Here is a 27,993-nt window from a genome sequence, read left to right as displayed (position 1 = left end):
TTTCCTTCTTATTTCCAGTCGTTTTCCTTCTTATTTCCTTTTTGTCGGCCAATTTTCGTGCGAGAGAATGAATTCTCGGGCCAATTTCGTCTGAAAATCATCCGATTTCTCCTCAATTCTTTGATCTGAAAGCTTGGATCTGATCAGAGGGTTTCCTCCTCTCAATAAGGTTCGAAAACTAGAAATTTCTATTTTTTCTATGTGGATCGGGTTTTAGGGTTTCGTTCAATAATTCCTTTTATCAGTTTTCATATCTTCTATTATGTAAGACCTCTGACTGCACCACTAGGGTTTCATGATCGAATTTTATGCTACCTTTTTTTTTTTTTTTTTTTTTTTCCGGATAAAGATTCATAAATAATAAAATTCATTCTTTTGTATGATTGTATCTGCGGTTGTAATTTTGATTTCCTTGTTCCAGGATTATTTTCTACATGCCGGAGTTCTAGTCTTAATAAATTTAGAAACCAAGTTGATTTGAGATCTGTGATTGAAATTCTAGGGTTTCAGGTTCCATTTTCATCTGTCCCTTTTTTTTTAATTGTTTTATTTGGTTCTTTTTGTTCTGGGATTTGAATTGGAGTAAGAAACCGTTTCTTCTATATAAGCTAGCAATCTCTGTTATTTTTCGTTCAATTCTAGGGTTTCCATTTCAGTTTTCTTCTGTGTTTTTTATTTAATTGGTTATTTGTGTGGTGGGGTTTGGATGGGAAGAAAAGTATGTATCTTTTTATTTTTTTAACATCCATAACCTAATTCTGTATGTTACTTTTTGCCTAAATCGTTCCATCAGCTCTGGAGCTATTGGCGTATAGGGGTTTGAGTGATACTTGCATGTACGAATATGCATCTTGTATTTACTTTATTGTTGGGTATTTTGCTTTGTTTTGGAGTCTGTCATAAGTTTTCATTTCCTGATTTGTAGGGTGTTTATAAGGTAGGGTATTCTGCATTTGGTAGGAGTTTTACGGTTTGGCAATTGCTGTCTATAGAAGCTGTTAGGCGTGGCATTTGGGTAGGTTCCAGATTTGGATTTCTCGATGGTTAATAAGTTGTAATCAAGGATTTAAATTTCGGGTTCGGTACTGATTTTGGACCCCACCGAAATCCAAAATTTAGGGCCGAAATTCGGTATTAATTAAAAAATAATATTTAATAAATTTCTAAATTTCCGAAATTTTTTAACAGGTTTTTTTTTTTTTTTTTTTTAATACATTAAATCGAAATTTCGTATAGGGCAAAATCCAAAATTTTGCCAATTTTCGGTTTCGGTCTCCACCGAAATCCGAAATTTTAAATCATGGTTATAATCACATTCAGAAACGGCAATGAAACATTATCTTTTTTCCAAAATACGCATATAGCGTAGAGGGAGTCCTCAGGCGAGGGACTAGCTGTTGCAGACTTGAGTTCTTCTTCTGTAAGCCTGTCATCAAGTGTGAGATTTCTTGGTATCTACTTTGGACAAATGTTCAGTGACCTTATTTTTACCCATGTGCACAGAAAATCTGTTATTTTCATTTGTTAATTTTAGTTCTAGGGTTTCAAATTGGAATTCTTAGTGACATGTATTTTTCTGTAGGATTTGGTTCTTTGTTTTTATGATCGCATTTTCTGTTTTGGAGCTCATTATGCTTTAAATTAATTATCAATTTCATTCTAAGAGATTGAGCCTCTAGCTCAATGGCCAAGGCTCTATTCTTCAACTTCAACGTGGAGGGTAGAGGTTCAATCCCAGCTTACCTACCCAAAAATCATTATAGAAAGTTGTGTCGGTGGCAGATGTTCTGGATATTTAAGGTAGGGACTTTTTCCTTTTCTTTTCGTGGCGTGTTTGGGGGGTGGGTGGGTGGGTTTGGGGGTGTTGCTTGTAGTTAGGTTGGGATTGAACCTCCGACATCAAAGTTTGAAGAACAGAGCCTTACCAATTGAGGTAGAGGCTCAATCCTCGTAGGAACTTTCTTTGGTAAGGAATATGTGTTATTTTTCTTTCTGGGTACTTATCTGCTCGGGAAAACCAAAGCCAACTGCAGCGCTACTAGAGCCTGACCTTCACAACACTCAAACGCTTAGGTTATTTGCAATCATTGCTTCTATTGATTGTACTTTCTATGTGTTCCTTTATTTTGTCTTAACTGTGTTTCTGTTGGTAGATCTCAATTAGTGTTTCTCATGGATGGCAAGGAGATTTTCTTTTTTTCTTAATTTTGCTTTGGCACCATAAATTTGGTAAAACTTTTGATTTCCAATTGTATGTTGCCTGGTTGCTGAAATAAATTGCATTTTTGAGGTTTAAGCTCTCTTTTCTGTTGTCAACGACGGGTAGCTATTATAAACTTTTCCATTATGGATGCACTCATGAGCATGAAATTTTTTTTTTTTTCATAAATTTTTTTGTTTATTGTATTTATTATTTATTTGGTATTACTCTCTCTCTCTCTCTCTCTCTCTCTCTGTGGTTGGGCATGTGGCCTAATGTTAGGAAGTTTTCTGTCCAATTATCTGGTGTTGGGTTAATGACCCCATTTCCCATACCGTCTTTTTAATACGAATGTGAGGTCTGTTTCTTTGATGATTGCAACAAAGGCATCCTTTTGTAGGTAAAACATGTCCCAATATCAAGGGGATGAAATTGATTACATGGCTGATGATTATGAAATGGCGGATGTGGATGATGACATGGATGACGAATTCCGTGGTAGAGGGATGGGGGACTCAGAGTCTGATGATGATGACTATGATCAATTGGTTTGTTTTATTTGCTTTCTAAAATACCCTTCATGCAAAAAGTACCTTACTTTTTGATTGATTTAGTAGTGTGCTTTAGTTATGTCGGGATGTTTCTTTTACAGTTCATCCATTTTTTTTTCAATTGTATTCTCTTGGTTTCAGAACAATAAGATAACTGATACTTCAGCCACACAAGCAAGGAAAGGAAAAGATATTCAAGGAATTCCATGGGAGCGACTTAGCATCACCCGGGAGAAATATAGACAGACCCGACTAGAACTGTACAAGAATTATGAGAACATTCCTCAGTCTGGAGAGGGCTTAGAGAAGGTATAGATATATTCAAATAATACATGAAGACCCAAACTGTAATGTTTGATATTTCTATTCCTTTTTCGCTACATTCTACTTTGCTTTACTTTTTCGCTTCAATTCTACTTTGCTTTACTTTCTCTAGGAATGCAAACCGACAAGGAAAGGTGGTATGTATTACGAGTTCCAGCGAAATACTAGGTCTGTGAGATCTACGATCCTTCATTTCCAGGTAAGTGGAGATGAGGTTCTCATCACTGTAGCCATTCAAATTACAATATTATTGACTGTTTGGATTCAGGATTCTGTTTGTTTACCACTGGATTTGGTTAATAAATTATAATGTTTCATTTTTACATCTTTATGGATTCTTTAGCTTTTTAGTGTATGTATCAATACCTGGAATTTAGCCATCCCTAATCCAAAGAATTATGAACGATCCAACACGAGACCAAAAGAACAGATCAGTGACATATCATGGAAGCTTCCGCTGTTCTTTGACTAAAACCAGGACATAATCTACACATGTATAAAGAGTTTCAATTAGTGTTTGACTTAGATATTTGGTGAGGATTGTACTTTTAAAATCTATATTGAAAGAAAGGGCAATTTGTGCACCTTCCTGTTTAGAATCTTCCTACGCTGCTTATCAGGAGTTGTAAGAAGTGTTTTAACACTAGATGTTTGGTGACAATTACACTTTTGAGGTCATTATAGCAAGAAAAGGGAATTTGTGATTCATTCTGCAAAAAACTTATCCCAAGGAATGATATTGTAGCTTCTAATGAAGTAATAAAAATCAACAAGAGGGTTGGGTGTTGATGGCATATATTGATGTGAGGTTCGTGGACCATTGGAAGAAAGGAAGTGGAACTAACAATGTAGGTTGTAGGAAGTAGGATTGTATTGTGGTTGGGGCAGTGGGAACAAGTAGAAGAAGTGGTGTACTTCAACTAGTGGCTTGATTTTTTTTATTTTTTTATTTTTTGTTTTTTGAAAGATACAACTAGCGGCTTGATAGGAATGGAATGATCCCTTTGTGGTTCAAGAGTGTAGGGAAAACTGGTGGCGATGACAAGGTGGGTGGATCTAAGCTTGGAGTTGACAAGACTGTCAATTAGAAGCTTGTTGTCAACTTGTAGATGGTAGCAATGTCATAATTGTTACCATTCAAAAAAGAAATGTCATAATGGTATAATAGACGAAACTATGCTGATTGGAGGTAAAATGGTGACATGGTGAAAGCATCATGGATGTGCAAAGGGCAAAGGCCTTGACAATGCAGTTATCTACAAGTCTGCGCATTATAGAATAGGAAAAACTAGGAGTGTAGAACGCTTAAGATGCCCATTACTAGGTTATGCTTTCTTAAGAACCTAAACTAAAAGTAACTGATTGCATTTAGGGATATTTTTAATGCTTTAGCTAGGCTTGTAGTGTACACAATGTTTAAAAACGACGATGCGGTGCGGAACGTGGCCGAAGAAAATCCTAGTCGACTCGGCACAACGTGGTCGAGTACTCGGTTGATGCGGTTGAGTACTTGGTTGATGCGGTCATAATTCGGGTGAGTCAAAGGAGTTTTTATTCTGTAAAGCAAAACTCGTAACACGGCCAAGTAAAAGGGAGTCGACTCGGGGGAGTCCACGATGATGCAGGGAAGTTTTAAAACTATGCGCTCTAGCATATGATAGTGAGTGTGGACCCAAGAACTGTGGATGTGGTCCTTGAATCACTAAAGCTGGCCCCAAGGACTGCAATTGCTGACGCTGTTGTTAACCCGACCCGAGTTGCACTCCTAATTGCCATTGCTCCATACTGTTCGCTCATTTGTGAAGCACTTAGTGATAAAATATTTGATTTTGTATGTTCAACTTAGGATGTAAGTTTTGCCTCATTCAGCCTAGTACAAGAGAGATGTAAGTTTTGCCCCTCTGTACGCTTCTTTTAGCTTCTTTTAGTAGCCTGTATACATTTTTTTTAAACTTGTAAATTTCTATTAGCCATTCAATTTTGGTGCGTTTGGATTACTGAAATCAAGAATGGGAATTGGTAACAAATTCCAATCCCATTCCAATTCCCCTCGTAAAGGGAATGTCAATTCCGATTCTAATGTTGAAACCACTCATCTGTTGGACCCCACAAAAATCGACGGTGCCACAAAAATCATCTTAATAGGATGATCAATCCCTCTGACCTATAGAGAACTATCAATCGAAGGGTTAGATCAGCACAACCAATTTAGATTAGGGCCCACAAATAAATGGTTTGGATCATTTTGTGTATTGGGCCCCAACTGATTTTAAAATTGTGAGCCAATCGTTTGGACTTTGGAACTAAGCATTTTTCTCTCACTTTTGAGAGAGAGAGAGAGAGAGAGAGAGAGAGAGAGAGAGAGAGAGAGTTTTTCTCCTAAATTTTCTCAGCCAAAATGATTTAATATGCGTTGTGGGAATCAGAATACCAGCTATCTTGGGCGGTAACATACTCCGCCAAAGATTCCGCTCGATATTCCACTTAGCAATTCCGTTTACAATGAGTAAGACGACCCAAACGCTAAAATCAGGCCGGACAGAATCTAACACCGATTCTGCTTTCCGTTTCCGACGATCCAAACACGCCCTTTGAGTATTCCATGGGAAAGGAAATTAAAAAGTTGCTACTCCCCTAGGACGTAAAAGTTGGAAAATAGTATACATATGTTAGTGGTGTCGATCCCGCCTTACACTTTTTATGTCAATCCCGCCTTACACTTTTTATGGGAACATTGCACATAGAAGGAATTGTCTGAACAACAAGTTGTTAAAGTAATGAGTTAACTTAAAAAATGACTTGTGATCACCTCTTGAGCTGAAAGTCATGGTTTGAATGATGATATGCAGTCTGGATAACTTATGTTTTAAAAAATAAAAATTTAACATCCACATTATGATCAGCCATCATACATGCCTCTTTTCTTTTTTCTCCTCAGGTTCCTGATTGGCACCATTTGCTTAAAAATCAAAACCAGGGATGCTCCCAAAATTATATTGCCAATAGACCAGCTGGCTTTCATTTGGGGGCTTATTGCATTGTTCCTTTAATTTATTGTGATTGCTAGTTTTTAAGTTGAAATTATTTTGGATATTGACTGACCCTCTTTATTTTTTTGTGTTTTGCCTTTGCAGCTGCGGAATTTGGTTTGGGCTACATCAAAGCATGATGTGTACCTCATGTCTCTCTATTCTGTCATCCATTGGTCTGCAATAAATTGCAATAAGTCAGAAGTTCTCAATGTTTCGGGACATGTGACACCATGCGAGGTGCATGTTTTCTTGAAATAATATTTATCAAAGAACTTTCTCTTTAGATATTCAGCTAGTTGAAATTTCGTCACTGGATCTGCTCATAAAGAGTTTCTATACCATGAAATTATATTGTTATTTTGCTGTGATCATTTTCTACTTGTAGTGGTCTTGTGTACCTGAACTTACAATTGTATTTGCCCATATAGAAGCACCCCGGAAGTCTATTGGAGGGGTTTAGTCAGACACAAGTTAGTACATTGGCAGTAAAGGATAAGCTACTCGTAGCTGGTGGGTTTCAGGGAGAACTCATTTGTAAGGTGATTTTCCTTTTTCTTTTCCCAAATTTCTACAAGGAATGGCTTCAAGCATGCAACACCAGTACCTAAACATTCATGCATGGGCTGGCGCATGCTCCCACCCCAACTCACATTCTTCCACTTCTATCTATGCAAGCACTGATGCACATGCATTCATCTTAGTATCGTACCATGCATTCACTTCTATACTTTAATTATATCTAAATCTGGATAAAGCAATCAGAAGAACATATGCTCTGTTATCTGTATCAAGGTTCTGCATGAGTAATGCTGGAATTCAACCATTGTCTTGCTATTCAATGTATCACATCCATATGAGAGTTGCCTGCTATTGTTCCCAAAAGAGTGATGCTTTCTATTTTTATCGTACAAAATGCAGTATTTAGACCGACCTGGAGTTAGCTTCTGCACGAGGACGACTTATGATGATAATGCAATCACAAATGCTGTTGAGATTTATGACAGTTATAGGTATGTGTGTTTGCTTTGTGCAGATTAATCTGTTTGCAAAATGCGGATGATAACCCAACTTGATTTTTTTTTTCAGTGGTGCTGTTCACTTCCTGGCTTCAAATAATGACTGCGGAGTTCGAGACTTTGATATGGAGAGATTTCAGCTGTCTAAGCATTTCCGCTTTCTTTGGCCTGTGAATGTAAGTTTGATTTTGTTGTTTATAGCTTTCATTTGTCCTGTCTCACTTGGTCCAAAGAGCATTTTAGTTTAAGTGTCATCCGATATTTAAATTTAGCTGCAAATTTTGCCATTCGACTTGGCTAAGCCATGGAAAAATTCCAACTTGGCTGAGTAGATGAAAAATCAGCAGAATGCAATTAAATATTGGGAAAAAAAAGGAAAGCATTGTGGATTGGGGTTGGGGATATGAGAGGGTTACTGGAGAGGGACCAGGAAGCTAAGGACCTTTATTTGGCTTAGCTTTGTGGGCTTGATCATTTTTGCCCTGGTTAGGAGTTGGGATGAAGGGATCTCGTTCAGGATTTTGTGACTATCATATCCTTGGTTGATTACAGATGAGGTGTGAGTGATTAATAGAAGAGAAAAGGCTGTTAGACCTGTAAAGCCGGGCTAGATTTAGGTTTATGGAAGGAATCGTTCAGTGAATCCTTTCAATTTCAGTTGTGTGAGGTTGACTTACAGTGGATGGAGAGAAGTTTTGCCTGAAAAAGGACAAAAAATGAAAGGAACGAAAAAAATTGCAGAATCCACCATTCAAAAAAGAAAAAAAAATTGCAGAATCTGAGATTTGGTTCGGTATAAGAAAACCCATAAATGCAGTACTTTTTTTAAACTCAGTGCTCAGTTCCCAGCAGAACTGAGGCAGATGGTCTATTCCATTAACGGATTCACATTGGTGTCGTTTGTGTTCTCTGGTTGCAGCACACCTCCTTAAGTCCCGATGGTAAGGTTCTTGTGATTGTTGGAGACGACCCCGAAGGATTACTGGTGGATTCTCAGTCTGGAAAGGTACACAACTTTTCCGTTTTTTATAGGATTTTATGGCATTGCTGGAAAATAAAATGAATGTGCTTATGGCTATGTGGTCTGCTATTGCACTAAAATTGGTTTAATTTATTTTTTATTTGTTTTTTAATTATTTTACAAAATGTATCGACATTGTTTGAAAGTGGTGACCGGTATGTTTTTTACTCAGTCTAGTGACCAGTATGTTGTCACAAAAAACATTGTTTTAAGCTTATCATTAAAAACATAAATTGTTTTGGCTTTGCAAAAAGGTTTTCTGCTATTTCTGCTGAGCATGTGCAAGCATGTCCTACGCAAAGCCCATATTGGTCATCTTTGTAGTTTCTCTTTTATAGTTGAACTGGGATTGAAAAAGGGGCATTACTTAAATGGGAATGACGGATTACCAGCACAGCCGATTGGTGAGGGCAGTGACATGAAATGGTACCCACTGGTATTGATAATTGATCTCCTCCATTTGCACCAGAGGGAGCATCAAGCTATAATTTTGGACTAGACTCCAGAAGCTCCCTGGGCTTTTTAGGCCTCGTTTGTTTTGGATTTTGAAAACCGATTGTCGAAAACTGATTATTGGACTCAAATTTACGTTTAATTTTGAGTCCAATAAATTTTATTTTATTTTATTTTTAAAAAATGTTTACTTTATTAGAACCCACCGGTGATGCAACAGATTGCAAAACAAAACAGCAAGGGAGACAAGCTGTCGCCTAACAAGATTACAATCTGAAAAACCCAATATAGGCATTCTTGATACGCCCGACAGCTCTCTACGGTAGCACTAATACCTCCATATTCGATTTGCCCAGACCCTCTTTGGCATTTTGTGTCCAATAATCAGTTTTGGTCTCACAAATGGTTCTCAAAAGCCAAAACAAACTGGTCCTGTTTGATATTTATATGTAACAATTCTCAAGTTTTCCTGATCAACTCGGAAGTTGCCTGAGTTGACTTGTTTGGTCCTGCTCTGATTTTTTACTTAAAAGTGATTTGCCTGACATGGCTGACTTGAACTCAAGATATTAAGAGGCCAAATTTGCGAGTTCATCATGTGCCTCTGAATATTGAGATGGACTCAATCAGAGAAACTAGTTCCTAAGCTCATCACTCCTGTACTGCAGACAATTGCGAATCTAGTTGGACACTTAGACTTCTCCTTTGCGTCGGCATGGCACCCTGATGGTCGCACGTTCGCCACTGGAAACCAGGACAAGACATGCCGGATTTGGGATGCTCGAAACCTCTCCAAGTCAGTTGCTGTTCTCAAGGGTAACCTTGGCGCCATCCGCTCAATCCGCTTCACATCCGATGGCCAGTTCATGGCGATGGCAGAACCAGCTGACTTTGTGCACGTCTACGACACGAGGAACGGATATGATAAGCAGCAAGAGATTGATTTCTTCGGTGAAATCTCCGGTGTCTCCTTTAGCCCCGACACAGAGTCTCTCTTCATTGGAGTCTGGGACCGTACATATGGTAGCCTCCTTCAGTATAGTAGAAGTCGAAACTATTCGTATCTTGACTCTCTACTGTGAGGTAATCCTGAAGCCTCTTTTGCTTCAGCGCTTGGCATTGGAATCATCAGACGGACTTACCGCGTGGAAGTCAATTTCAAAACTTCGTTGAGTAACATATCTCATGTTTGAAGGTAAAGGAAAAGGCGAATGTTACCAAGTTTGCTCTTTTCTTCTCAATAATGTTGGATGTGTAAAGAATGGATTGTACAGAGGATGGGAAATGCATTTGTGAGGGATGAAAATTATCAATGCAAGGACTCCTGGAACTTTTCTTAGGGTGCTCTGTGCTATCTTTGTATGTTATCTTACATTGGTCAGTTATGTAATTCTTCTTCTCAATTCTCCCTCTTTTTAGCAACTGTTGCTGCAACTGTTGTGAATGTTTTATTTTTCATTGTCTTCATTCAAATTGTCACAACTGAAATTGCATGAGAGAAACATTCTATGAAGAGAAATGGCCCTCCTCTGATACAAAGAATCAATGTTGGACGTTGGCTTTTGATTGTGATGATTCTCCCCACTTGCTTTCTTCATCTCCTCAACTTTTGATCTTTCTTATGGCATTACCTCCATGATAACTATTTTTAAGTTGCGACTCTACTCTTACTTCGTAAGAGTTTTAGTCCTATTTGCTTATGAAGAGTGCGTTTACTTGTTTATAGAAAAGCCAAAAAAATTTAGAAAAGCTGGAAAATAATGAGTAAATTACCACCAGTCCTGTTAACTGAACGTGCAATGCCCGCACACTTGGAGTCGTTGATCTGCCCAGCGGCTAGCAATCAACACCGTCCATCGAAGTGAAATTCTGAAATGGGATTTCACCTATTAGACAACTTAGGTAGTCAATAAACATTGGGAGATGATTTTTTCGCCCCACTGTAGGATAATACACCCCACTTTTAACGCTTTTTGAACATTAAACCTGAAAGGCCAAAATGAAAAAACCCAAGCAAAAACATAAAAAAACTGAACCCGACGTGAATCGAACACGCAACCTTCTGATCTGGAGTCAGACGCGCTACCATTGCGCCACGGATCCTTTTGTGATATCTTCTGAGTAATAAAATATATATTGTTTTGTAATTAAAATAACAAAAGAGCAGTCTTAATCACTCATCCTATTGCTCTTCACCAAGATCTCTTATCCGAGTTCAACCAATAAAATCCACACAAATCACCTTTCAAAATTCCTTCCTACTTCTTCATTATTTCTTCTTCCACATCTCTTCATCTCTAAAACCTCAAGAACAAAAATCATGGCCTCCACTCTGTTCATGACACCAACTTTTATACCCACCATCCAAAAAAACTCCCAATTCACCCCATCTCACCATTCCTTCCAGGGTCTCCGACCCCTAAAGCCCACGGACTCCTCCCTATTCACCCTCACTCGGACCCATCCCAACTCTTCATCTAAACATAACAAACCCATATCTAGATTAGGTGCTAGAGCTAGCCGAACTGAACCCACCTTTGGCAATCAGCTTGAGCACTGGCCTCTCTCTCTTCCTCGGAAGGTTCTTCTTCTTCAACTTCCAACGCGAAAACGTGGCTAAACAGGGCTTGCCCGAGCAAAATGGTGTGACTCGCTGTTGGTTTTAACATTGTGGACGTACTTGCATGGGGCTCTATCGGTCACATTGTCGTATACTACATCTTAGCCGCCTCAAGCAACGGATACGATCCCAAGTTCTTTGAGGGCCCGTTTGGATATCCCTTGGATTTGGATTTGGATTTGTAGGTGAATTTGGATTCAAGCCTTTATAACATCTGGATTTGGATTTGAGTGAAATCCACAAGATCTACAAATTCCTCATGTTAGTGAAATTTTTTGGATTTATAAATCCTTTCAGCAAGAGGTTATTTATACATCGTATTAGGTAAAATGACCGGAAAACCCCCGCGTAAGGCAAAATGACCGAAATACCCCTATACTAGGTAAAAATGACAAAATACCCCCGAGTCATGCAAAATGACTAAAATACCCTTATGACATAAAAATGATCAAAATAACCTCATACAGGATAAAATGACTAGAATAGCCCAATATCATGAAAAATTACTAAATACCTCTAGATCAAGTAAAAATGACCCATGGCTCATAAAAAATGACTAGAATGACTAAATATGCCATCACGAGATAAAAATACACCATATTAGGTAAAATGACTAGAAATACCCCTATACCAGGTAAAAATGACAAAATACCCCCGAGTTGTGCAAAATGATTAAAATACCCTTATGACATAAAAATGATCAAAATAAGTTCATATAGGGTAAAATGACTAAAATACCCCAAGATCATGGAAAATTATCGAAATACCCCTATATCAAGTAAAAATGACCTATGGCTCATATAAAATGACTAAAAATACCCTCATGAGACAAAAATAATAAAAATACGCCATATAAGAAAAAATGACTAGAATACCCCCGGGTCATGCAAAATGACCGGAATACACCTATACGGGGTAAAAATGACCAAATACCCTGAGTCATGGAAAATGACTAAAACACCCTTATGACATAAAAAATGATCAAAAGACCCCCATATAGGGTAAAATGACTAGAATACCCTTGGATCATGGAAAATGGCTGAAATGCCCCGATATCAAGTATTTTAGGACTTTTTGGTTTTGTTAAATTTCAAATTCAAATCCAAAGAGCATCCAAACGAAAAAAATATTAATTTAGATTTGAAATCCAAATCTATACGTGGTCATCCAAACGACATTATTTATAAATTTGTGAATTTTAAAATTCTTGATTTCAAATCCATGGATTTTGGAAGTCCAAATTCACCCCCAAATCCAAATCCAAGGGGTATCCAAACGGGCCCTGATTGATTTTATCGGGATTTGTGATCCAACGGTCATGCATGCATGCATGCATGCACAGTTGCAAGCTTGGACGTGTAATTTTTACCCGTTATTGTCAGAATTCTCTGATAATTGTTTGTCGACATTGTTTGTGTTTTTGTTTTTGTTTTACATTCTAATCATTTATTCAGGGATATATGTGAGTATGATTCCTTCTAATTCTACATGGATAATGTTAGGTATTATGGAAACATCTTTTTCCAAGGAGTTCTTTTTCAAGAATTTAGCACAAAATTAGAGAGTTACAATCATTTAAACAGATAAATGATGGTTTGGATTATCGAACAGTCTCACATTCTTCAAGATTATGTATTCGTGGTAGAGTGGATTTGTGGTTGGTTTTGCTTCTCTGATTGGAAATATAGTAGAGAAGCTTCAACGGTGAGGTCATTGCATTAATATCCGGGTTAATTCTTTTAAAAGATCTTGGCATATTTATAGATCGATCCCCACCATTGTGACATAATGTTAGTTGAGAGTAGTAGATGAGCAATTATAAGGTCCTATAATTGCTCATGGGTGAGGATCAATTATAAGGTCCCAACCATAGTTAGCAAAACTCCGTTTTAAATAGCATTTTTTTTAAAAAAAAACTCATTTTAATGGTGTACTGTTTAATACTCTGTTTAAAACTTTTACAAAGAATAAAACCCGGTTTTTTTAGGCAAACGATTTAAACACGTTTAAAGTGCGCTTTAAACATTTTAAACACGTTTTTTTTTTTTGGCCAAATTTCCAATTTTACTCTCACTTCAAATGCATTTTCTTGTGTTTCTGTTTTTTTACTACGTTTTTTTTAACCAATGTCGTATTAAACTTGAATTTTTGCTGTCCTTTTTTTTGCTGAATCACGTTTTGCTAACTATGGTCCCAACATGGGTGTATTTGGATTACCGAACTCAAATCAGCATAAGATTCTGATTTTGCCCATTGTCATCATTTAGGTAAAAAATTTGAATGGCGAGCCTTGGCATAACGGTAAGGTTGCTCCATTGTGACCACAGGTCATGGGTATGAGTCATCTCTGCAAAGAAGGGGTAAGGCTACGTACATCTAGCCCTCCCCAGACCCCGCAATGGTGGGAGATTCGATGACCAGGCTGCCCTTGTATTTCAAAATTTTGAATGGAAATAGGGTGGAATAGGCACGGGGGCAAAATTAAAGGGGAAAATACTAGTTTCTGGGACAAAGATGTGGTATCCTTAGGGGTGTAAACGAGCCGAGCCGAGCCGAGCCAAGCTCGGCTGAGCTCGTTAAGCTCAAAAGCTCGGCTCGGCTCAACCAGGCTCGCGAGCCTTATCGAGCTTGGCTTATATTAAGGGCAATGATATATTCACACCCCTCATCTTCCCTGGACAGCCCTATCTAGTGTAATTTGACTACTCTTTTTACACCACGGGGGGTGGTCCAAATAACAAATGGGGTTCCAAAAAAGAAGTGACATATTTTGCCAACCTCTTTCACTCCATAGACAACCCTTTTAGTGTGTGTGTGTGTGTATATATATATATATATATAAATCCTTAACAAGCCTTAACGAGCCGAGGCGAGCCAAGCATGGCCTAGCTCGGGCTCGGCTCGTTAACCTTAATGCCTGGCAAGCCTGCTCGGCTCGGCTCATTAAGGATTCGAGCCGAGCTCGAGCCAAAATTGACACCCTTAGGTATCCTGATTCCACACAGATCATAATGAAAGTTTTATTGATTTTTTAATTATGTTTTTTTTTCTATTTTATTTACACGGGAATCTGAATGGGATAAAATTAAGCTTAATTAGTATTGGTTCAAATAATGTCGTAAAAAAACATTCAAATAAAAGAAAAATACATAAAATGCATTTAATAGGTTACTACTATATATAAATGCGGAATCGTGGGTTAAGTTCTTCCACCCTTTACCAAAAATTCCATCTATATCCCAGCTGTATTATGCCTATTCTCTTTAATAATAAGTTATGATATTAACTACTTTCTTTAGGGTAAAATCGTAATCTACATACGAAAAGTACCAACACAGGGTACTTGTCTATGACAATTACGAAAAAAAAATACCAAGAAGAGGTAAAGACATATGACAATGACGAAACAACTTTTATATTACGCATGCAGGACACTTGCAAAATATTGATGGATTCTGGGCACCTCAAGAGGAACAACAATTATGGAAATCTCTATCGATTGGAGGGCTAAGATCAACCTATATCGATTGGAGGGCTAGGATAATATTAAATAATATTAATAATTATGGAAATCTCTATTGATTGGAGGGCTAGGATCAGCCTATATCGATTGGAGGGCTAGGATAATATTAATAATTATTTAATATTATCCCGAAATTTTGGTCAAAATTCTATACGAGAAAAAAAGTCGTTCATTGATTTAGTCGGATTTCAGGCGAAATCCACGAGATCCATAAAAATCAATTTAAAAGATACTTTAACTCAGTTAAAATTTCAGGATAATATTAAATAAGGGATAAAATCCATATTTCTTTGGGATATTCCTTAAATTTCGGAACGGGATTTCGGGGGGAAATGAAATTTCCATCGAAATTTTGAAAATTCGGTTAAATTTCGGAACAAAATTTCGAGGCACCATTTCGGGTTGACCGGATTTGGATTTCGGTCGAAATTTCAAACCATGCTTAAGAGCAAGATTTTAAATTTAAGTTTCGATCGTCTTTGAAATGTGGATGTTTCGGTTTCAGATGAAAATTTCGGTAAAAAGGTAAAGTAATACTGTTTTCCCTATTATATGAATAGATCCTAGGTAGTTGTTCCTTTTAATCAACTCCAATATTAGATTGCCACTTCATTTTGCACTATTTGAACTGATATTTGGGTCGCACGTGCAACACACGTGCATTTTTCCTAGTTTTAAACAAAGGGTGAGCCTACAAAATGCATTTAAAAAAAAAAACAAAAAAAAACACTGGGTGTTTTGCTAGCCATGGCCATACTTTAGAGATGCCTTAGCTAGAAATAAGTGGACAACCTTGACAATCCATGCATTAGATGGTTAGGATCACCTGTTGTGAATCTCTAAAATGGCATCCATTAGATGAACGGTCCATATAGGTTAATTTCACGTGGATGGATCCAATCGACGGTGTCTTATACAGGCGAATCCAAATTAAACTCAATTGTTAAGAACTGAAAATAATGTGAAAGAAAAGTAGAGTTAAGCACCATCGCACTTTCAAAGTCTTCCAGCTCGATGGCTAAGATTGTCTGATGATTGTCTGAATGGTTCAGATGAAGCTTCCTTGCACGTGTGGCCCCAATCTAAAGTCCAGTGTCTCATAGTCATAGTACAAACTTCCTCTCGGGAAATGATATTTCCGCCCCCATTTCCCAGCATTTTCACCCCCTTCTGTTTGTCTGAAGTTATTATGCGGTCATTTTAAAAGAAACGACAAACACAAAAACGCTAAAAAAGGGGTTCGAATATCATTTCCTTACCCCCCCCGCCGCATGTGAGAATATAAATCACCTTCTTCCTTTACCCTTGTCCAAAACCTACCTCTGTTTATGTCTCTTGGAACCACTTTAGGGAAAGTATCTTTGTTTTGGGCCTTAGCTCTCCATCTATATCTCTTATATAATAGACAGAAATTTAGGAAAATCACCTGTTTATTTCCCTACTTTCTCTCATCTCCTTTACCTCTCTAGTAAAATGTCTGACCTTCTTCAAAAAGAAAAAGCTTCAGACAACGGTATATATCCTTCCCCACTTGCTACATACGAGCAAGTTTCTGCAAATCCCGAGATTTTCAATGAAACCCTTGAGAATCTTCACAAATCCATTGGAACAAAGTCTATGTAAGTCTGTTTTTTTTTAAGATGCTTTGATCTGGGCTGATTAGTAATGTCATGCACGGGCTATTTTCTCTCAAAATGTTGTTTTGGGTTTTTTTTTTTTGTTTTTGGTGGGAAAAAGGTTCTTAGAGAGCTTCTTTCCTAGTTCAGAACTTCAGGGTAGCTTTGGGTGGTATTCCTCCTGGGTCTTTGTTGTTTCTTTGGATAGTATTTCCATCAGGAAAATGCTTGTTTTTCTTTTCAAGATTTCTATATTTCATTATTAGGAAAGTGGGTTCCTTTTGGGTTGTTGGGTATTCTTTAATATGAGGTTTCAGGTTTTGCTTGCTTCATCCTATTTAAGGGTTTCTTCTTGGATGTAGGGTTTATGGTTTTTTGTCTCAATAATTGTTAGAAGGGTTTTGCTAACAAGTGTCCTTAGGGTACTAGTTAAGGTGCATTGGAAATATCATTTTACACATGTTTTGATAAAAAAGTCTCAGAACATGTGTATTTTTTATCAAAACATGAGTAAAATGATTGTAAAATATCATTTCCAATGCGCCTTAACGATTGCTCTAAACACCAGGGCACTCGTTAGCAAAACCCTTTGTTGGAATACGATCATATCTTCCAAGATTTGATTATTGGATTGATTGTGGAAGATTAAGCAGGTAGGCTAGATTAGGCAATTAGTATGCTGTTAAAAGCATATGATTCATAGTTTGAATCGAGGATTAAACAATTCAAGTCGGAAGGAAGATTTGTTTTCGTAAAACTCATACGATTCGATTTTGAATCTTGAAATTCTTACAATTTTTTATGATTCCTTTATGTTCGCTTATTTTTTTGTGTTACAATTAGAAGTAAATCATATATAAACCCCCCGCCCCAACTTATAACCTAAAAGCAAGTAAAAAAAAACCTGACTCTATTCTTCTACTCCTCCCTTCTTTTTCTCTTCTTCTTCTCCTCCTCTTATCCTTCCTACCTTTACCAATACCGGACGCAATTTTAGATTACTAATCATTGAATTTTATATTTAATTTAATAGTTTTGATTGAAAAAAAGATAGTTAATCATTTTTTTCTTATTTTTTATTTTTTTAGTATTTTTCTCATTTTTGTATATAAATTTTTTTAAAAAATCATACGATTTACAATCTGATTTATGTTACGTGCATGGAAAGATGCCACTTTAGGTGTAAGATGGGAAAGGCATTTTGGGCATGATAAGTTTAGAAAGTTGCTGGTGGATTGGTTGTTATAATTAGGAGAATAACGTTAGTAGATTGCTGCTATCAATTAGGAGAATAAAGTTAGTAGGTTGCTGCTAGGATTGATTGTTGCTATTAATTATGAGTGCTCTTATTTAGAAGGTCAAGGGCATGAAAAGTCTTTCCTATTTGGTAGGATTGTTTCCCATTTTATTGGCAGCAAGAGAGTCCTCTATATATTGCTTGATTGTAATTGAAAGAGACTTAATTAAGAATAATTTTATCTCATAAATTATGTTTTTGCACAAGGAGGACCAATCCTTCCCTCGTAGCGGGTCAAGAAGTTGATCTTACCTCCAAGAAGATCAATCACGTTGCGAACCGATTCGGGTTCGTGACAATTTATGATTCGATCCTTGTTACGATTTACGATTCGATTCCTATTTTGAGAACCTTGCTCCTAAGTGCTTAATAAAAGCACTCATTGTGTTTAATGAAATTAACCAAGATTAGTGGAATTTCTTTATTTTACATTGTATCAATGCCTCTGAGGAAACTTTGTTTTCTGGCGGACGGCTAGATGGGCAGTCTGCTGGGCCACCATAAATCCCACTGCTGCAAATCCAAGCGCTTAGTCCTCTCATTGGCACCCAAGCCATTTCACATCCACGGCCTTAACTCTCCTCTCATGTTTATCACTTTAAGTACTTTATAAAAGCACTCATTGTGTTTAATGAAATTAACTAAGATTAGTGGAATTTCTTTATTTTACAATAATAGAAGAGTTTTTCTGGGGATTTTTTTTTCCACTGCTTTTGTGTTATTTAGGGTGGTTCTGGATGCGGGTTCCTTGTTTTCCTGTGTCTCTTTGCGTAATGTTATTATCCTGCAAATGTATGACCATACATTTGCAGATTCCTGTATTTGCCTTTTAAAACATGGGTTGCCTTTGCGGAGATTATTGCATTTGCAAGGTGGTATTTTTTGGTTCTTTCTCTTCACCGATGTGTTCCTTTTTTATAATGCTTATTGTTTTTGTTGAATTTCTTGGTTTTTATACATTTTGGGACCTAAGTTCTGGTATAGTTGATCACGTTTGTTTTGGGGGATGTTATACCCGCTATACTATGAAAGTAGGCGGTGATCTTGTCTTTCTCTTTTAGCCATTTGGATCTTAGCCTCTGTCTCCACATTAACGTTTCTTGTAAGATGGTACGATTTTATTTTTCCCACAAGCGGATTTTGTTTGATAGCTCCTCAAGTGAGAGCAATCTCTCATCATTCAGGTGCTCAACTCTATCAAGATTACTAAGGATAGAGGCCTTTCTTTGGTCGATTCCACCAAATACCTCCTTAGACCAAATTTTCAGTTTGGACTTGACGAGCCTAACTATATGCCCAAGTGGAACGTCAGTCGGCCTGGCTCCCCTTGCTTCATAACGCCATGGCTTGAGAGGTTTTGATCATGGAGTGGTCCTCCAGCCAAGCTAGTTCGAATTGCGGGGTGGGGCGGGGAAGGGCTGGGGGAGGGTGTCTCAACTTAGGGTCGGGAAGAGGAGGTCTAAGGTTGGACATCAGTTTTGAAAGGGCAATCTGTATGATTCTTGGGAATGCTGTTCTCAGCTGTGGACAGATGATAATTCAATTTATTCCGCTTTTGCTAAGTATATCGGGCACCTGTCAGAAGGAGATTGGGTGACAAATTCATGCTCACAAAATCCGAGAAGGATATCATTTGTCTACCAATTCTCAAGCTCCCAAATCTCCTCTACGCACCTAGATTATCCCATCTGTCATGGAATTTAATTCACTCCACACAGAAGGCCTTAGGGAGGATTCACATGGACCATAAAACCCTGAGAAGTCACGCTGAGTTGTTTTCAACTCTTCTCAATTTAAAGGAAATTGAGAAAGATCCAACCACTTCCTCCACTAGTCAATGTTGTTTCATTCCAAACCACTACAACATCGTTGGCATTACCCCTAAAGTCTAGTGCGGAGAACCGAAAGGAAGATGAGCGTCCAATATCCTGAATGATAGCATTTGAAAAAACTTCAATCTTAGTTTATTGAACAATAAATATTTTTGGTGGTTTATACTTGGATAACACCTCCTTCAACATTCCGCATAATCATTTTCCTCATGTACCAGGCTTAATGATTTCTTCTGTCTCTGGGATACTAAATCTTTTTGGTTGGGCACCACCAGTTTTATTCTAGAACCTCCCCCACAGTTAACGTTAAACTCAAGTCTCGCTAACTCTCCATCCATCCGTGAGAACTAACTACTCTTAGCCATCTTAAAAATTGAGGGAGTGGATAGTCCCTAAGCTCTACAGAAAGGAAATATGTCCTGGCTTATTCCATGTCAACAAATGAAAGACCAATTACTCTGCTCATTTCAATTAAATGTTTTTCAATCAATTATTTCCAATCTTTTGGTTTGCTCGCCCAGAGAGGCTCCCGAGAAGTCGATTTAGGAATACAGCCATACAGGATATAGGCCACTCTTCCGTAACAGCCTCGAGTAAAGCTAAGTTTTGACAGTTTTGGTGTCATCTATCTTAGGGCTACTAACAAGGCATGGTTTAAATTTCCACCGAAACTGACATGAAACGGTTGAAATGTTTCCGTTTTTATCCCTATCTGAAACGGAAATGTGTATCGAAAGTAGAATTTTAAGTGCATCAGTGGTATAATATATCGGTGTGTGTTACATAATTATATTTATATGAATTGCATGTGAAATGTGGTGTATGTGTTATGTATAAATATTTATATGAATTACATGTGAAACATGACATGTACTTATGTGAATTATCATATATGTGCAACAACGCATCCCACTAGGTGTTCGATGCTATTAAACCATTATGGATGGTTATCTTGCTTATGTGATGGTTTCTAAGTGTGTATGTGTGCTTATTCTAGCATTTCTTGAAGTTTCATATTAAAATTCTATCATTATGTTTTTATGATTTTATAGGATTCTGAAATTTCTAATTGAAATTCGAACATTTTCATTTTCCTTCTTATCGAAACCGAATTTTAACACCTTGATTATATCCCTTTTTAAAAATCTCACAAGAATTTTATTCCGTACCTTTTCAATTATGCGCCGTATAATATGCCAGGGAAAAAACACGTTGACATTTAAATTAGGGCGATGATAAATTCACACCCCTTGTTGGATGACTCGCACCCTTTAAAGGAGGATATGTGGCGCTTTTTGACGTCAAGTCACCGTTAAAGGGGTGCGAATTATCCTACAGGGGGTGCGAATCAATGTTACCGGGGTCGCCCTTCCAGCCTCCGACCCGCGATCAAGGTTTGCCGACCCGAAACGTGGTTCGTTTGCGACCCAGATCACAAAAACTGGCAACCCGGGCGACGCGCAGGACAGTGAGAGATGCATAGAGAGAGGGAACACTTCGGTGGACTAGGAAAATAGAGCTGCACAATAGTTTATTAGTTTGTTCATGTTTTTATTTCAGAACTGAGTAGTTATTTTCTGTTTGCTTTCATTTAAGATTGAGAATGGAATATATGTTGGTACTTAATTTAGTGATATTTGGAGATCTTCAAATTTTATATATTATGGATTGGAATGGAACTGAAATTTTCATTTTTGAATTTATATGAATGGCATACACGAGGCTTTTGGTTTTGTTAATTAAATGTTTGTAGTATGGACTATAAAATGATATTCTTGTTAAAATATATGAAGTTATATATATATAGAGTACCATAGCGACCTAGATTTGCGCTCCAAATTGACCCGTGAGCCGAAATAGCGAACCGACTTAGCCTATCCTCATCGTACCGCGTACCGAGATACCATCGTGTACCCCGTACCCATTCCGCGTACGGAAACGAACCGTGTTCAAGGTAACCTTGGTGTGAATATATCACTTCCCTTAAATTAGTATCGTGTTAATTATGGTTTGTATCTGGAAGCTCTTATTGTCTCTAGCTAATTTATTTCTCTTTTACCTCTTGTTTAGAAAATTTTCACATTTAAACCATCCAAGCTAGATAAATCTTTTATTCTGTTGGAAATTATATGTTTTCTTTCTTATAGCAGTAGCACTTAAACTCTTTGGAGATATGCTTCTATATTGGCTTCTCTTTATTTTGATCCCTTTTTGGAACACTTTCGAGTTCTCGACTCTACACAATGCATTTTTTTAAAATTTTCTTTTATGCTTTCTTTATAGGATACCTACTATCGGAGGAAAGGCGCTAGATCTGCATCGTCTTTTTGTGGAGGTCACATCTCGTGGTGGCCTTGAAAAGGTATGATTGTTTATCTTGTTCTGCATCTTAAGATTCATAACATGGAAACTTAGGGCATTTTTGGCAAGGCTTATGAAAGGCCTTCTTCCACTTTTTGACGGGCGTATAATGACAATCACGAAAATCCTATTTGGCAACCCTGACCCGCAAAGTCCATTTCCTTCCTTTCTATCTTTTTTTTCCGACTACTTAAGGGGATTCATTGGGGTGACTCGGAGTTGCTTCCGAGATTCTCATTAATCCATTTCCGGCTGGATTTTCTGTATAGAACAGGAAGCCTTGCCGAACCCGCCCTTATTCTATCATTAAAAAAAATGCTCCCTCTTAATTTTAAGTTTTAATTAATATATGAAGCTATAGAGCACAATTATTAGTTGGATGACAAATGACTGTGGATTCCAAGGAAACAGGGCACATCTTTCTCTTTCTTTCCTTTTAACAAATAACAGAAATTTATTGTGAAAAACACGATTGCTATATTACAAATACCACCCGAAATTTATTAACAGTGAGTATTTTCAAGAAAGTCAAAGAATGGTAGTTGCAAAAGTTGCTAAAACACACTGTTTTCATTTGATTAACTGGGTGTTCTGAGATCCTCCAACAACATGCCTTAAAATTGGGTGTCTAATATTCTATATAAGCCATCAGAAGTTTGAGGAATATATTTATCAGTCTTTGTGTCATGTTTTTCTGCTACAGCTATACAATTTGATTTAAATGAACTCCTTTTTTTTTTCCGAATTTTCATAAAAAAAGAACTCTTTTTTTTTCTTTCACTTAATTTCTGGTACAATTCACCGTTGTTGTTTAAATAAAATGGACAAAAGGAGGTGTGGTTTTCTAGCTACTGACGACAAGGTGGTAACATGTTGACAATCTATTCGTTTAGAATCTTGTCACTTCTAGACACTTGGGGTCCAAATTAGGGTATTCTCTACTTTGTCAAAGTGTTGGTTTTTTAGGTGGGTGGGGGTGCATGGTGGGGTGAGGGTGAGGGGATGACTTTCGACTAAAAATAATTTTGTACTTCTTATTGCCTCCTCCACTTCTCCTTGATGCTTCTGATGATTAAGGTTTAAGTTGTTTGTTGGTTCAAATGTTGGCCGTTGGTTCTTATAGCCTCCTCCACTCCTATTCCAATGTTGGCCATTGGTGCCATGGCGAAGAAAAGGCAAGATCCTTTGGAACATGTCCTTCCTAGCAATGGTGTGGGTTTTGTTGGAAGAGAGGAACTCTAGAATATTTGAGGGAACCGCAAAAAGTCACTACTTCCTGACTATTAGAATAGGTTCTCTAAGTATTTCTTGGATGAAAACCCTCCCCCATTTTAGATTTATATCATCATACATTCATACGACCTATGGCACGGATGGAAGGAGATTTGTTATGGCAATGAGAGGAGACAAAGTTTTTCCCAGATGGGAACCACCGCCTACGGGTTTTCTCTAGTTAAATTTGGACGGTTCTAGTCTTGGCAACCCTGGTCCATCAGGGATTTGGGGTGTTCCTCATGATTATATGGGGGCGGTTATCTGGGCCTTTGCAGGTCCAATTGGAGTTGCGGATGCGTCGGAGGCAGAAGTTCGGGCGGCTCATCAAGGCATAATGTTGTTGTCGGGTCGCAGGAGTTACTTGAGAAAGTTGTGATCGAAGGGGATTCCCTAAATGCTATCCGGTGGTTGAAGGGAACATCATCACATCCGTGGTGATTTTCTAGATTCTTTGTTGAGATCTCGGACCGAGTTGGATCTTCTTCTCTTGTATTTCGGCATGTCCGGAGATCATCGAATGATATTGCAGATAGGCTTGCTCGGGAGGGGTTATCTAGGGATGCCCTTGCCCTTTTTGATGAGCTTCTTCCTTGATTTGTGTTTTTCTTTTTATTTTTTTCCCTGATGTTTCTAGCCTTTTGGCTATCCTTGTACTTGAACATCTCTATTGGTTTCCTTAATTAATATATTCAGCTATCTTTCAAAAAAAAGGGTTTTAGTTGTTTGTATCACTTTTCCTTTTGTCAAACCACAGGTTATTAGAGATCGGAAATGGAGGGAAGTAATTGCTGTTTTCAATTTCCCAAGTACAATTACCAATGCATCCTTTGTTTTGCGAAAGTATTACCTTTCCTTACTCAATCACTATGAGCAAGTTTATTTCCTTCGATCTCAAGGTCGGCCAGTTTTGATGACCGGTGAGTTGTAAAGCTCTGTGGGCTTATATATCCGCAGTTCAAGTACTTCTTTTAGTCTCATGCTTGCAGAATGCATGTTAACCTCCTCCTCCTTTCTAAATTTATAGCTTCTTTGCCTCCTGAAAACGCTATAAATGCGTCAGCAGCAGCACAAGTTCAAGTAGCAGCACCACCAATTCGAGACAACGACGCTACTGAAAATAAATTAACAGGTCAGTAACTAAGTTTTTTTTTTTTTCCCTTTTCCGGAAGCATGCTTTAGATTTTTTTTCTCGAAATGGTAGGATTTTATAAATGAATGAAAAGAAAGAAGCGACCAAGAAGGTCACGGATACAATTTATAAAAGAAACTGTACAAGAAAAAAGAAACAATTGTTCATGGCCACGGCTTAGAGCCTTTCAAGGATGCCAAAAGTCATAAACCACAAGGTTATCCTTTGAGATGTGCACCTTTAAGGTGTTTCCTCCTATCACGAGGGATAAAGAGCTCAGATGCTCTTGATAATTATGACATAACAGGATTATATGGATGTGCATCTATTTGTTTATTTATTTTGGATGATCTTCTTGCTTATATTCCTTGACATACGTTTACCTTCTTCACACATGTCAATCATTTGTTTTCCCCAGTCAGTTTGTGGCTATTTATTTTTTCGTAAGCTGGTTGTTCATATTTTCAACTAGAAAATAAGCATGGAAAAAAAGGAAAGAAATCCAGAAAGAAAAGTTTTTAGTTACCACCAATTTTTCCACAGGATGAGCAAGATCAAGCTGTGGGGATTATCAAACTGCTCTTTGGTTTGCTTCATTAGAACAAGCAATGGACTCTTTTTTCCCTTGGAAACTCCCTTGACACAACTTTCAGAAGTAAATGGCCCAAAACTTCAAACTCTTAACACTTTGTGATTTTCCACAGCTGTTGCCTTATTGAAGGGACTCCCTTGATCCTAGAGGTATGGATATTCCGTCAAGGATGGGTGAGCCTTTTGTGAAAATATTAGATTTCATTGAAGCAATACTCAAAGTTCCTATCCCTCACTCCTTTGGGGAAGCTATTTACTCAAGGATTTGAATGTCAGTTTCGGTATGGACTTCCATCATACGGAAAGATGAGACTATGGAAGTCCATGGAAATCTTGTCAAACTCATGGAACTTTATGAAAGATGAGACTTCAGGAAACGCTAGAATAAGCACAATTACACACCTAAAAGCTATTACACAAGCAAGGCAACAAACCATTCATAATGGTTTGACAAGATCAAACACGTAGTGACATGCGTTGTCACTAATGTCTGGAATAGTAAGGTTCATTCTAAACATAGATACTTCGCATGTTTTGAAAGTTTATGATTGTGCTATTTCTTATACTTTTCAACTTACTCATCTGATTGATAGAATGACATCAATATTTTTTATACATAAGGGTTTTTCTAGTTATTTGGGTGAACTGCAACGAACCAAACTCTGGACTTCGGTCTCCCATGGAAGTTTAAAATCATGCTAAAATTCTAGTGGACTCTCTGGTTTACTGGAAAAGTTTACTTCCTCACCTTTATATTTTGGGCTCCATGTCTTTGGGATTGATGCTATATGCTTTGCACTTACTCCTTTTCAGAATTATATCAAAAGGATGAGCAATAATTCAGCAGCCACATTATGTTTTTCAAAACCAAGCTACTTGATTCGTTAGAAATGGCTAACCCTGTGCCAAATTCTCTTACATGACCTAGCTGTTTAATATCGAGAAAAGTTCAAACTTGTGCTATTTAAGTCATGACTGATGAACTACCTGTGCTTTTACCAAAGTTCCTTGTTTGTACGTTACGTAGATGAACAAAATGTCCCTCAATTTTTATAGTCATTGGTTCTCTTTCCTTTTCGTTCTTTCTTGCTCACTCTCTCTATATATGTGTCTGTGTGTGTGACAAAAGCACCAGTATAATCTGTTTTGCATTTCATTTTGCATATCTCAGAACTACCTGTGCTCATATCCATATCATTTTGCATTTATTGGAAAATATAATCTGCTTCGCTATTCTAAGCAGTTATTCTATTCTAGGTAATGAAGAACTTGTCATTTTTAATTCTTCGGTTTAGGAATGCTTAGATTAGTGCATTTGGGGTATTTATTAAGGTCTGATTTTGCTTCTGACTACAGTGAATCACCCTTCACCGGTGGGCTGTTTGGTCACTGGAATCATTGATGGAAAATTTGACCATGGGTATCTAGTGACCGTGAATTTTGGTTCAGATATGCTGAAAGGCGTCCTTTATCACATTCCTGTCGAAATACCAGTGCCACCAGTGGCTCGGATTTCTACTCCAGTTGTAGCTCCAGTTGTAGCTCGTAGCCGCAGTCGGAAAAGATCCCGCCGGTCATTGAAGGATCCCTTTCGCCCGAAATCGAACAGGAGCGGTTACAATTTCTTCTTTTCCGAGCATTATGCTAGGCTGAAGCCTTTGCATTGTGGGGAGGAGAATACTATCAGCAAGAAGATTGGCCATCTATGGAGCAATCTCACTGAGGCTGAAAGGGAGGTATGATATTGGATAACCTGTCTAATTTGTGACTGCCGTATTTGTTATTAGAAGCATTTGGATTTTTTCTTTCATTGTTTTAGCTAAAGATTAATCAAATATATGGAGTGAACATGAAAATAGTAATAAAGATTAGTAAAAAACAACTGATTGCTTGAAATTATTTGATTAGAGTCTGTTTGATATTAATCATCACCAAAGTGCATTTAACACTCGTTGACTTTTACATTTTAGAGCGACGTGCAGCCAATGGGGGAACCCTTTCATCTCATTTTTGCAAGGGCTCCCTTCAGTCTAGTATTCCTCATATTAAAAATGCTTGCTTTTTTATAACAGGCAGATGGTGATGATTATCAACTGGCTTGTTAGTCAAAACATGTAATTTTTTTAAAGCATTTGATTGAATTTGTTCTGAACTTGCCATGAAATCACAATAGGAAAGAAGAAGGTTCTCTCTTTGACTGTTTGTGTATAAGATCCTAGAAGTGATTGTAGACTGACGCGCTTATAAATTCAAGGTTTCTGTTACAATGTTCTCAATAGTACGACATAAGCCAGATCTGGGTGCTTGTTTGAGGCCATGCTAGGTGGAGTCTTTGAACCATGAACATGAAAGTTGTTAAAGATTATGTAAAAATTAATTACTTAAGAAACAGATTTAATTACAATCTGTTTCAAAATTGTCAGCAGAATGCGGATTGGTTGAAAATCCCGTTGCCAATATTTATATATATATTTTCAATATTTACCGTGCAGGTTTATCAGCAGAAAGGGGTGAAAGACAAAGAGAGGTACCGGAGCGAGATGTTGGAATACAGAAAATCGTCGCCGGCTTCCAAACCTCATTAGCTTCCTTCCGCGTTTTTGGGGATGTTCTTTCTACTTGTTTTATATCTCTGTACAGAAAACCTCATACAGACTTATCCCTGAATACAGGCTGCAAACGAGAGAATTAAGAGCCAGGTTTCTGTTGAACTTTGTTGAATTTCTTTGATGATGTGGGTATCCTTCAGCAAAAGCATGGTAATTACAACGCTCACTCTTTCGCTATTGGCTCACTCTGCTCTTGGCTTCCATTGGACTTACAAGTTACAACAATGGTGTACTAACACAGGATAAGATAAATGGAGATAGCCTATCCTAAGATAAGATAAATGGAGATAAATGGAGATAGCCTAGGATAGTTAGGCTATCCTAGGATAAGATAAATGGAGGATAGTTAGGCTATCCTAGGATAAGATAAATGGAGATAGCCTATCCTAAGATGACAAAATACGGCAAGCATAAATTGGTGCTCTTTTTCAATGTGGATAGGGACAAAAAGAGATGTGGAGTGGGACCTCATCAAAATATCTTACATCGTATTAACTATTAAATAGGAATTACTATGTCTTCGCCCCACAACACCCTTCTTCT

General features: G+C 37.6%; 2 protein-coding genes and 1 non-coding gene across 5 annotated transcripts; 2 read left to right on the top strand and 1 right to left on the bottom strand.

Annotated features, from left to right (window-relative positions):
- Nucleotides 1–11: 11 nt before the first annotated feature.
- Nucleotides 12–10,064, top strand: LOC143856089 (putative WD repeat-containing protein C2A9.03). 3 transcript variants are annotated; one of them, XM_077366145.1, is made up of 10 exons: nucleotides 12–169; nucleotides 2,601–2,748; nucleotides 2,893–3,060; nucleotides 3,188–3,274; nucleotides 6,210–6,344; nucleotides 6,539–6,646; nucleotides 7,026–7,117; nucleotides 7,194–7,299; nucleotides 8,043–8,129; nucleotides 9,266–10,064. In XM_077366145.1, exons 2-10 carry the CDS (start codon nucleotides 2,608–2,610, stop codon nucleotides 9,677–9,679), a joined length of 1,338 nt encoding a protein of 445 aa, XP_077222260.1. In that variant the 5' UTR covers nucleotides 12–169; nucleotides 2,601–2,607; the 3' UTR covers nucleotides 9,680–10,064. The 3 variants fall into 3 exon arrangements, with proteins under 3 accessions (XP_077222260.1, XP_077222258.1, XP_077222259.1); XM_077366143.1 differs by having other exon boundaries at nucleotides 6,536–6,646; nucleotides 9,266–10,000; XM_077366144.1 differs by having other exon boundaries at nucleotides 151–264; nucleotides 6,536–6,646.
- Nucleotides 10,065–10,628: 564 nt separating this feature from the next.
- Nucleotides 10,629–10,700, bottom strand: TRNAW-CCA (transfer RNA tryptophan (anticodon CCA)). Its single transcript has one exon. It is a non-coding gene; the product is annotated as a tRNA-Trp (tRNA).
- Nucleotides 10,701–16,050: 5,350 nt separating this feature from the next.
- Nucleotides 16,051–27,639, top strand: LOC143856580 (high mobility group B protein 15-like). Its single transcript, XM_077366844.1, has 6 exons — nucleotides 16,051–16,359; nucleotides 21,769–21,847; nucleotides 23,876–24,038; nucleotides 24,146–24,250; nucleotides 26,198–26,577; nucleotides 27,334–27,639. Exons 1-6 carry the CDS (start codon nucleotides 16,214–16,216, stop codon nucleotides 27,424–27,426), a joined length of 966 nt encoding a protein of 321 aa, XP_077222959.1. The 5' UTR covers nucleotides 16,051–16,213; the 3' UTR covers nucleotides 27,427–27,639.
- Nucleotides 27,640–27,993: the final 354 nt, after the last annotated feature.

Source organism: Tasmannia lanceolata, unplaced genomic scaffold, assembly GCF_043159265.1.
Source record: "Tasmannia lanceolata isolate RefF3 unplaced genomic scaffold, GAP_Taslan_0.1 ptg000023l, whole genome shotgun sequence".
NCBI classification, from domain to species: domain Eukaryota; kingdom Viridiplantae; phylum Streptophyta; class Magnoliopsida; order Canellales; family Winteraceae; genus Tasmannia; species Tasmannia lanceolata.
Note: the sequence above shows the minus strand (reverse complement) of the source record. Positions and strands in the feature narration are given on the sequence as shown.

Excerpts from the sequence above, each read along its gene's own strand:
- LOC143856089 (XM_077366144.1), top strand. The coding sequence starts at position 2,608 with ATGTCCCAATATCAAGGGGATGAAATTGATTACATGGCTGATGATTAT. Across the intron at positions 6,345-6,535 it reads GACATGTGACACCATGCGAG|AAGCACCCCGGAAGTCTATT; the intron begins GTGCATGTTTTC and ends TTGCCCATATAG. Across the intron at positions 7,300-8,042 it reads GCTTTCTTTGGCCTGTGAAT|CACACCTCCTTAAGTCCCGA; the intron begins GTAAGTTTGATT and ends CTCTGGTTGCAG.
- LOC143856580 (XM_077366844.1), top strand. The coding sequence starts at position 16,214 with ATGTCTGACCTTCTTCAAAAAGAAAAAGCTTCAGACAACGGTATATAT. Across the intron at positions 21,848-23,875 it reads CTCGTGGTGGCCTTGAAAAG|GTTATTAGAGATCGGAAATG; the intron begins GTATGATTGTTT and ends GTCAAACCACAG. Across the intron at positions 26,578-27,333 it reads TCACTGAGGCTGAAAGGGAG|GTTTATCAGCAGAAAGGGGT; the intron begins GTATGATATTGG and ends TTTACCGTGCAG.